This window comes from Phyllostomus discolor, chromosome 2 (assembly GCF_004126475.2).
Source record: "Phyllostomus discolor isolate MPI-MPIP mPhyDis1 chromosome 2, mPhyDis1.pri.v3, whole genome shotgun sequence".
In the NCBI taxonomy this organism is placed as follows: Eukaryota; Metazoa; Chordata; class Mammalia; order Chiroptera; family Phyllostomidae; genus Phyllostomus; species Phyllostomus discolor.
In genome coordinates this window covers 212313737-212324466 of record NC_040904.2, presented here as the reverse complement: position 1 = coordinate 212324466, position 10730 = coordinate 212313737, and the positions used below count along the sequence as shown (strand labels likewise).

General features: G+C 61.4%; 1 protein-coding gene across 3 annotated transcripts in view; it reads right to left on the bottom strand.

Annotated features, from left to right (window-relative positions):
- Positions 1–2769: 2769 nt before the first annotated feature.
- ZC3H7B (zinc finger CCCH-type containing 7B) overlaps positions 2770–10730 on the bottom strand; it is a 40262-nt gene continuing 32301 nt past the window's right edge. For all 3 annotated transcript variants that reach the window (XM_036019676.1, XM_028531834.2, XM_036019677.1), the window contains 7 exons: positions 9883–9968; positions 6944–7077; positions 6710–6815; positions 6480–6588; positions 6106–6239; positions 5849–6012; positions 2770–5635 (listed from right to left, as the gene is read on the bottom strand). In XM_036019676.1, coding sequence (XP_035875569.1) covers positions 5389–5635; positions 5849–6012; positions 6106–6239; positions 6480–6588; positions 6710–6815; positions 6944–7077; positions 9883–9968 — 980 coding nt within the window. In that variant the 3' untranslated portion in view covers positions 2770–5388. The remainder of the gene's footprint in view (positions 5636–5848; positions 6013–6105; positions 6240–6479; positions 6589–6709; positions 6816–6943; positions 7078–9882; positions 9969–10730) is intronic.

The window sequence follows — 10730 nt, the reverse complement described above, 5'->3', positions numbered from 1 at the left end:
TGAACGCTGTGACAGCCCTCAGCTCTGGTCCCGCGTCTCTGCCACTGCAGGCTGGATGCCGTCAGCAGCGCTTCCTTCGCTGCCGCAGGCTCTGCACAGTCCTCCGCTGCTCTCCACAATCCCAGTTGTGCATGGAGTCAGACGTGCTCCAGGGACCTCCCCGGCACCTTCCGAACAGCTCTCGCCTTGTCTCCTACTTACCCCCCTTCCCTCCCTAGTGGCCCCCCTCCCAAAACCATGTTCTTTTCCCAAATTAAAATTTCAATTTTTTGAATACAGAAAAACAGTATATGGCTCAAAGCTCTACATTTTTGATAAAGGCATTCTTTCGAAATGTCATTTCTAAGCCCTGGCTGGGTAACTCCATTGGTTAGAGCATCATCCCAATATGCCAAGGCTGAGGGTTCGATCCCTGGTCAGGGCGCATACAAGAATCAACCGATGAATGAATAAGTAAGTGGAACAACAAATCGATGTTTTTCTTTCCTTTTCTCTTTCTCTAAAATCAATCAACAACAATTTAAAAGGAAGTACATATGAAAACTCATTTTTAAAAAATGAGATTTTGTATTTCTCCTTCCAGCACCCTTTGCCTCTGTGACCCCGGGCAAATGAGGATGTGGCGGGCTTGGTCTGCAGGCTGGGGAGACCGAGGCTGAGCTGGTGCCTTAACCATTCCTTGGCCCAAGAGCCCTGTCATGTGCAAGGTCGGCTTTCCACAAAGGTGGAGTGGGTAGGTGCCCACAGGTTTCAGAGGTGATAGGAAGTACCTACCCTACATGACTCAAAAAAAAAATGCCCACCAGCTGCACGACATTCCACCCTTGGAGATCTGTCCCTGTGGCCCCCTACAGCCCCGGCCAGCATGCGAATGCACTAAACCTCTAGGGCCCGGAGTGAGTGCTGCGGCATACCTGGCACAGCCTAGAGCTTGTGAGGAACTCCAAGTTAACTAACAGACGCAGCCAGGCAAGTCCCTACTTTAAGGAATTTCCATGCCGGAGTCAGTCCCCCTGGCACCCCTACCCTGCACCCAGGGTGTCCAGACAGCGGCATCACCTATGGTCACAGAGGGGCCACCTCAGCAGGTTGCTGGGTCAAGATGTTAGGGAGGGAAGTGGGAGAGGGGAGGCCATGTAAAAGCCTGGGGACACTCCGAGGGGCCACCTGCCTAGCAGGCATGTTGGGACTGTCCGCACTTCTTGGGTTTCCTGGCTCAGAGGAGCCGTCTCGCTGTGGAGGGCTCCTCTGGTTGGTTGCTGATTATACTCTTTATTTTTTTAGTTCAAGGGAGGTCCTGATGTAGGCTCATGATTTCTCCAGCCCAAGGATTGGGACTGGGAGCAGTACCTTGTGATGACACTTTGGTTTTTTGGGGGTGCGGCCAGGGATGCCGAGAACCCAGACATCAGCGCTGAAAGGAACTTTGCTCATCAGCCAAGTGGTTCTTTTTCTGCCTCCTTCCTGAGGGCCCTTGGACCCTTCACTGAATGTCCTCAATCAGGTTAGCGGCTGCTTACTCATCTGGCCATTTACCAAGCATCTTAGCCCTTGCTGTTTACCGAGCCCAAATGGCTCCCTGTCCTTGAAGTTACAGGTCCTAGACCTCTGCTCCTGGGACCGCTGTGCTGTAGTTTAAAGCTGTCTGAAGAGCTTGCTCATAAGGCTTTCTTTAGAAATGTCACTGGGGTAATGGAAGGGGTACACATGGAGCTCCTCCATTACCTGCAACCACACACAATGCGAGACTTGAAAAGTACCTCCAGCCCTGGCTGGTCCAGCTCAGGGGATCGAGTGCCAGCCTGCAAACTGAGAGGTTGCCGGTTCAATTCCAAGTCAGGGCCCATGCCTGGGTTGTGGGGCCAGGTCCCCAGCTGGGGCATGTGAGAGGCGACCAGTCAATCTCTCTCACAAACTGATGTTTCTCTCCTTCTCTTTCTCCCTCCCTCTAAAAGTAAATAAAATCTTTAAAAAAAAATAAAAAGTACCTCCAGCAGATACAGATGTACCTCATTAAGAACTCCTGAACTAGCCCTGGCTGGCGTAGCTCAGTGGATTGAATGCGGGCTGCGAACCAAAGTGTCGCAGGTTTGATTCCCAGTCAGGGTACATGGCCTGGGTTGCAGGCCATGACTCCCAGCAACCACACATTGATGTCTCCCTCTCTCTCTCTCTCTCTCCCCCTCCTTTCCCACCCTGAAAATAAATAAATAAAATCTTAAAAAAAAATTCCTGAACTAATATATTCTTCTGTTAAGGATGGGGAAGCCCATGTGACTTGGATCTCCCTGGGCTGCAGTCAAGATCATATTTCGAGGCACGACATGGCCCCTCACCTTCCCAGAAAAGCCACACACACACACACACACACACACAGCGCACAGAGCCGGCCCTCCGGGACGTGCACACGGTAGCAGCAGGGAGGAGTGGGTGCTGCTGCACAGCCCCCGCGGAGGGCGGCGAGCAGGCAGGCTGCAGAAGAGCCAGCGGAGGGTGGTACCGGGGTCACCCGAGCAGAGCACAGCTTGTCCCCGTCAGCAGAGGTGCCGCCTGAGCCAGGGTCAGCTGAGTCGCCCTGTTTACATAGGGAACCAGACCTGCCCCTCACCCCTTGGAATGTCCGCTTCGAGGCACTCCCAGCGCCAGCCGGCTCTGCCCCGGGAGGATGGAGTAGCCCAGGCCCCGGGCACAAGTGCCGGGCAGGGAGGAACGGCAGCGACACCTTGGGGACAGAGGTCAAAATGCACATTTATTTTCTAGAACAAAGGCTAAGAGAAAGCAAGTTTCTTTCATTTTATTTTAAGAAGGACAAAAATCGTTATTAAAACATCTACATTATTATCAAGATACTAGACCTTATGAATATTTAATATTAAAGTGTGGTATTCTTAAATTTTTATACACAGACATTTTAAAAGGACCACTAAATTGATTCCTGCCCAGCTGAGAAATGCAGCATCCCTCCTTGCCTGGCCCAAAGGGACACTCCAATCAAGGGTGCCTGTCCCTGGTCACCATGACGCCTTGACCCTGCCTGATGGCGGTGGGCACAGGCCCCTGGCTCAGCCCTCCCAGTCAGGGTCACAACCGAAACAGTCCCCTCACCACTCCGAGTCTACTCCCGTCCCCCTCCCCCCACCCCCTTCCTGCCTCTCACTCAGGGATGCAGCTACGGCCGGGCCGGGCAGGCCCAGATCCCAAGGGCCCCTGGAAGGGTAACAGGTGGAAGAAGAAAAATCTGGACTCCAATCCTGTTCCCTGGGGTGGGAGGCTAACACCAATCATTTTCCGTTCTCGAGCACTCTCGCGCTCTCCTCGCTAGCGGTTGGTCCGGAGGCCGCCCTGCAGAGCCGGGCCCGGGCAGGGCGGCTTCTGCCCCGGTCGCCTCTGACCCTGGCTCTAGTCCCTGAATCCTCGAAGATGGCCCGAGGACCCTGAAAACCTTCCCAAATTACATCAGGATGGCTGCATTTTCTGACCAAGTTCTTTATCTTTAGCCCTCGTTAGAAGTGATTCGTTGGATACCACACACGTATATAATATTATATAGAGCGATATATTTAATACCTGTGTATATATGTATCACAGGGGCGACATATATACACACTAAAAACAAGGCTGGTGACAACAGACTGCAACACCACGAATCAGGGAAAACAAATGTCATTGACACTCATGGCCACGCCCCCACCTCGGGTGTGGTCTCCCCTCCCCTCCAGCTCCACCAGCACACTCCTCCGCAGGGCGGGCCAGCTGGGGGGTAGGGGCGGGGAGGAAGGGATGCATGCCGCATTACTGGGGAAGGGCTGGGTGGGGGCGGCCAGAGGAACAGAGTTCTCGGCGGCCCGGGTGCCCGTCATCACATCCGCACGCTATCCTGTCAATCCTTGCTCGAGGGGAAATACAGGGTCGTCTGCCCTCTCCGTCTCACCCCCGACTCCAGCCTGGGTCCTGGTTCCTTTCGGGGGGGCCCCACTTCTTGTGCCAATGGTGTGGGGCATTCTGGAATGTCTAGGGAACCAGGGAGGCTGGATCTGCCCACAGGGGGTGGGATGGAGAGGAAGGGGTGCACACAGACATTAGACAAGGGGGACAAGAGAGGGGCTTGGGGGGGCAGTTGGGGTCCTAGGCAGCTGGCAGGGCTGGGGAGCAGGGGGGCGGGGCCGGGACAGATGGTCATAATTGTATTTTAGTCTAGGGGAGAAGGGGGAGAGGACCATGCCGGGTCCCCAAGAGACAGGGGTTATGTCTGGTCCTCCAGTGGCCCATGGTGCCCAGAGTCACGTCTCCCCCCCCCCCCCATACCTGATGCAGAACCTGAGCCCACGGGTGCCCTGCCCATTCCCACCTCTCCCGACCACCCGTCCCTGAGCGGTGTGGGCAAGTCATCCTGGCCGCCACACTCCCCGCAACCGTTCTCAGGGGGAGACTTCCCCTCCACACTGCTGACAAGACTAGCGCCCTGAGCCCCCCTTTCCCCATCCTCGCAGACTCCCCACCTGCACGGGGAGTCCGAGGCTGTCTGCCACACACCTATCGAGAGCCTGGGAGCTCCAGCTACTGACAAGCCCTGAGTCTTCTGACCAGTCTGCACCCCAGCTCTACCCCACGCCCTGGGAGGGAGACCCTGGGCGGAGAGACAACTGACTCCTCTCTTTCGGGCCTCAGTTTTCCTACCTGCAAAACGGGGGTTTGGGCTGGGCCACCGCCAAAGGCGCTGAGGGTCTACAATCTACATTCAATGGCTCAGGAGCGAGAGGGGCTGGGCTGGCGGCCTCCCTGGAGAGCCGGACTCCAGAGATCACTAGCCCGGCCCCTCCCATTCTTCCAACCGGAGGGGACGCTGAGGCCCCAGAGGGCAAGTGGCCAGTACAGTGTCTCGGCCCCACCCTGGGGCTGCGCGTTAAAGCTAAGTGGGGCTTCCTGCCCTGTGTTGTGTCCTGATCTGCCCCCGGAGAGGCGGGGGTGGAATGAAGGTGGGTTTGGGAGAAGGATCCTCCTGCTGCAGATTCAAGTGGGGACCCCAGGCTCTTTGGCCCTGAGCTGTGGGCCCCCTTCAGGAGCGGACGGAAGTTAAAGCTGTAGCTGAAGCTGGAGGGGTCGGCCAGACCCCTCCCTCCCCACCCAGGAGGGTTGGGAGTGGGAGAGGCCCTGCCCAGGGCTTCCGTGGGATGAGGGCCCTGGGACGGCCTGTGGCCGCAGCACTTGCGCTGGGCTCGCGCACTGGGTGGTGGGGGCAGGTGGCATGGGTGAGGCGTCGGGGGCCAGGGGCTGCCTGCGGAGGGCGGCCCCCACCCCCAGCCTGGCCTGCTCTGGCCCCTCTACCAGGCCCTCTGTCCCCACCCCCGCCCCTGACCCCAGGACTTCACCCGCGACCAAGATGGGGTCCTACTCCCCAGTGACAGCGGCAGCAGCGGGAGCTTCCGGGGCGGCACCAGCAGTGTTGCCATCCTCTTGCAGCAGGAAGTTGTATTTGCCGAAGTCGTCATCCCGGGGGCACAGAAGCATGTCCTTGCGGGCCTTGGCCAGCTTCTGCTTCAGCACCTCGCGCCGGTCCAGCCACTCGTTGAGCTCCTCCTGCCCATGTGCGCAGCGGCACTTGTCCCCGTCGGGGCAGGCCTTGCCCTTCTGGAGCCTGCGGGCGGCAAGGGGCTCAGTGCCAGAGCCCTGCAGCCTAACCTCCCCCAAGACGAGCCCCTCCCCGGGCAGCTGCAGCCAGGCTGCAAGCTGGCATGCCCCAGCCTTCTCCAGGACCTGATCCAGGGCTGCGAGGGAGGGGTCTGGCCAGGCCTCCCACCGCCCCAGGCCCACCGCCGTCCACCCGCGGCGCCGCCCTCCCCGCAAGCACCTGTCGCACAGCCGGAACTCGCCCATGGGGAAGCGGTAGGCCCAGCCGCTGGCGTCGCTGTCGGACGTGAACACCTTCTCCTTGTGCTTCTCCGACTGGATGTGCTGCTGCCACTGCTTCTTGCTGTTGCTGTTCTTGCCGCACAGCCAGCAGTGGTAGCCCATCTGGGGGCACAGGCGCCGTGGGTGCCCGCCCCCCCCCTCCGCCTGCCCCCCGTCAGGCTCAGAGCGGGGCCCCAAGCACGCGTGAGGCGTTACCATGATGTCGGCGTAGTCCGTGGGCATCTGGATCTGCTTCTCCCCCTCCCGGGAACTGATTGGGGTCCCTTCCCCCGGCTTCCCCGGGTTGTGTTTCTTCAGCCACATGTCGTAGGTCTGCTGCATGTCCAGGACTGGTGGGAAACAGGGGGCAGGGTGCCCGGTGACGGGGTGCTCCGGCCATCTGCCCCCTGACCCCTGCTGGGACAGAGAACTGGGGGCGGCTCGGGCCCTGCCACTGGGCTGCCCGCTCAAGCCCAGAAGACCAGAGGGCGTGGCCGGGCATGCCTGGAGAAGGGGCCGGTGGCAAAGGTGCCCCAGGGCCTGCGGAAGAGCCGGGGTGTCCGGCAGCGGGGGCTCGCGGGGCCACTCACTCTTGTTCTCCTTCATGAAGGCCCACATGTCCCGCTCCTCGGGGCTGTGCGCGAAGGAGCAGTTCCCCACGTACTGGCACTTGCGGCCGTTCTGCGCGTGGATGCAGAGCTGGGGGCAGGCGGGGGGCGGGCTGAGTCCCGCTGGACCGTGTCGCCACCGCCCCAGCCGGAGGGGGGCCCCCACCTGAGGTCCGGCCGCCACCCCGCCGCGCCTCTCCCCCGGCACTCACGTCGTACTGCTGCGGGAAGTTGCGGATGGATGGGAGTGGCCTCACCGACACCCACTTTCTCTTGGCCTTGGACATCACGAGAAGGACCCGTCGCTCCTTGGTCCAGCTGCAGGGCAGAGGGGGGGCCGGGGGGGGCCAGTTGGGGCGGGCCTGGGCGGAGTCTCAGGCTGTGTGACCCCCACGGAGAGCCACAGCCTCCGTACCCGGTGCTCGGGCCCACCGCGCCCCGCTCACCAGTGCTGGGCCTTGGCGCTGCAGTACTTGAGGTCTTTGTCGGGCTCCACCACCTGCCCGTTCCTCCAGCACTGGCCGCACACGAACTTCATCTGCAGGTCGAAGGTGCTGGGCCCGTGCGTCCGCGGGGCACCCTGTGGGCAGAGTGGCAGGTGACGTCATAGGCGCCGGGGCCGGGGCCCTGGGGTCCATCATGAAGGTGGCCTCCGGGAGCACTAGGGCTGCCCAGAGCCTGGGAAGGGGCCACCCCAGCACCCCTTCCTGGCGGGCTGTGACCCGCCCCCCAACTCCAGGAACGAGGCCTGGGACGGGGCTCCTGACTCCCGACGCCAAGGACCTCAGCTGCCCAGTCCGCACGGGCCTGCTCCGTGGAGGTGCTAGCATCTCTCGGGGCACGGCCTGTGGCCTCACACCTCCCTGCCTCTGCACACGTGTGGCTCCCTCTTCCCGGACTGCCCTTTCTCCATTCTTCACCAGGTTTGCTCCTGAAATCTTCAAAACTCAGCCTGACCACCTCCTTCAGGGAGCCTTCCCAGAGCTCCCCTAAGACGCAGCTGCCCGTCCTCCGGGCTCCCCCAGTACCCCCAAATTTGGTTGACGCATCTCGTTCTGAGGGCCAGGCCTGGTGGGGAGCGCGGCCCAGAGAGTGGGAAACCACCTGCAGCAAGTGGAGATGGAGGGGCCTGCGATGGGGAGTGGGACGGACTGTGGGGCAGCCCCGGACTCTCTGAGGCCCTGCCGTGTCCGTTCCCCATCCTCTGCCCCAGCCTCTCCTCTGCAGGCAGGAGGCCCTGCTCTTCCCGCACAGGGCGGGAGGCAAGAGGTGAGAAAAGTGCCTACCCAGCCCGGTCTCCTGCGACCCAGCCATCCTTCCTGCAAGCCAGAGCCTCCCCAGGCTCCCTGGAGGCTCAGAGAGGGGCCACCCTTCCAGGCAGCACGGTCTTCTCCGGCCTGGCCGGTGCGCGTCCCCTGCCATGGGCGCACCGTCCCCAGCACTGCCAGCCCGTGCTTTCATGACTGGGACTCGGCCTGCGCTAGAGCACTCCTTGCTGCAGCCCTGGGGGGTGCAGGGGGGGGCATTAGGCTCTGGGAGGTTACTAACCCACCCTCGGGGAAACAGCCTGAGGACAGCGACCTGGCATGAGGCGGGTGCTCGTGCCTCTTTAAGGGACGGCACAGATGCTCTGCCCTGGCATCTCACACTTGGCTCCACCCCGTGAGGGCAAGCAAGCAGGACGCCCACGCCCGGGTCATGGCCAGACCTGGCACAGCTCTGTTCTGGAGCCAGGTCCAAGGGCAGCACCTTGGTGGGGAGGGTGGGGCCTGGCAGCAGCCCTGGGCAGGACAAAGCGGGTCAGAGGGGTGGGGGGGGGGCAAGGGTTCTCTTCTCCCCTTAAAAGATGAGGCTGCAGGTGTAGCCTCGGCTCTCCCTGGTGCCCAGCCAGGATCCCAGCCAGCAGCAAAAGTGAACCACATGGAAGAGGGAGGGAGGGAGCGAGCAACCGGCAAGATGGGAGAGAAAGAAAAAGGACTGGAAACAAGGGGACTATGGACAGAGGGGGAGGCCCGGGGGTGCCAGGTAGCCCTGCTGACCGGCCAGCTGTGCTGCTCCCTGGCTCAGCACCTGCCCAAGCTGGTCGCAGGGTGGGCCCAGGGCCCAGCCTCCTCCCGAGTCGGTCTGTGGGTTGTCCCTCCTGTGTGGATGGCGCCGTTATCACAGTCACCATCTTCTGAGCCCTGAGGCCACCCCTTCTGTCCCCACTGTCACCTAAATTACAGTGAGCCCCACCTGCTGGGGCAGGTATGAGGGTCAGGGTGGCACGGGGCCAGCACAGAGGAAGGACTTGGCACGCTGCAGCGTGGTCAGCTCCTGTGAGCCCCGCTCAGACCTTGGGAGGTGGCAGGCGGGACTAGGGTCCCATGTTACGGATGAGGAGCCCTCAGAGGTGAAGGGCGCGGGCCGGGCTGGGAGGGGGCAGAGCGCGCTCCAGACAAGGCGCCGGAGGAGCCGGGGTTCCCCTCACGAGGCGGGAATCCCAGGGCAGGCCCGGGAATGGTCAGAGCCTCCCTTCCCCGTCCGCAAACGCGGCGGTGCCGCAGCTCAACCTTCCGGACCAGGTGAGGATCAGGAGGGACGGGGTTGGGGGGGTACGGGGTGGGGGGGCCCCCCCACTATCGGTAGATGAGAGTTTGAGGAATACCAGGGTATTTACATGACCTCAAGTACCTCCCCGGGAGGTGTTTATTGATTACGAACGGGAAAGGTAACTGCACAGCGCAGGTGCATTACGTCAGGTTGTCTGGTTACTGTCAGTGAAAGCGGCGTCAGACAACGTGCCTGCCGGTGAGTGGCCCGGGAGGGCACCGCACCGCCCTGCGGTTGGAGGAACCACTGGGCGGTGCCCCATGGACGGGCCTTTCACAAAGCGAGCGGCTCTTCCCAAACGTCCAGGTCACGGGAGGCACAGAGAGACTAAGGAACGGCTCTGGGCCGAAGGGGACTGGACAGACGCGAGGGGCGAGTGCGGCGTGCGGCTCGGGGGTCGGGGACGACTCGTGAAACCCGAGTGACAGTGCACGGAGCCTGGACCCTCACCCCAGCGTTCGTTCCGTGCTGTTGATCAAGTCCCGTGCTTACTGTGTAGGAGGGTGTCGTGGTGTTTAGGAAGCACACTCGGAAGTGTTTAGGGGTGACGGGGCATCGTGCCTGCACCTTATCCTCAAATGTGTTCACTTCCGTATGTAAGTACGTGTTATGCACACACACACGGGACAGAGGGAGTGTGGGACGTGGTAAAATGGTAACATCTGGGGAATCCAAGAATGGGGCACACACAAACTGCTTGTACCATTGTCACAATTTTCTGGTGACCCCGGAACTATGTCCAAGCACGGGGCTGAGGCCCGAGCCCTCCCGCACAGCCGACCCGGGGCCTCACCAAGCTGCTGCTGGCCTTCCCCGCGTGGGCCTCCATCTGCTGCCAGTATTTCTTAGACTCCTGGACGATGTCTTCGTGGGTCATGCCTGGGGGAGGGGCGGAAGCAGCCATGGGTGTCCCTGAGGGAGCTCATCCAGGCCAGGCGGGGATCCAGGCAGGGTGGCGGACCCCAGGCCCAGGTGGAGGAGCCCCCCCACCCCCCAGTCGGGTCTGACACGGACAGAGGCGGGTGTAGGAAAAGTGCTCGCCGCCTGGGCCTATTTGTTCCTCCAGGGCTGGGACAGCGGTCGGCCCAGAGTGGGCAGATGCAGGGGGAAGACCCTGGATCCACAGCATGGCATGGGGACCCCACGACCCTATGCCACTGTCCCTGCCTCTTGGGCCAGCTGCTCAGCACCCTTCCTCGACCCCCATCTCACTCAGTGGGGCCTCAAGCCTGACCCCTGAGGGGCAGCCTCTATCTAGCCCACTGGTTCTTAGGGCTCCATGCCTGGCCCGGCCCGGTTCGCCCGCTCACTGAAGGGCCACGCCTCTTCACTGCCCGCCAGCACGGGGCACGGGGCCCAGGGCCCGGACCACCCCCCATTCTCACTGCTGACACCGAGCCTGCCCGAGGGGCTACAGCTCGGACCCCTTTCCATGAAGCTGTCCCCTGCCCCCCGCCTACCCACCTCCAGCCTTCTAGTCCCCTTCCCAGAACTGATCTCGTCTTTGACCTTGTCCTGTGGATATTGCTCCACGGTGGCCACTGGCCATCAGCCGCTAACTCTGGGCCAGCCACTGCACCTGACATCCATGTTCTTGCTGACCATTCCCAAACATGCATGTCCAGCCCAGACCTCTCCTAC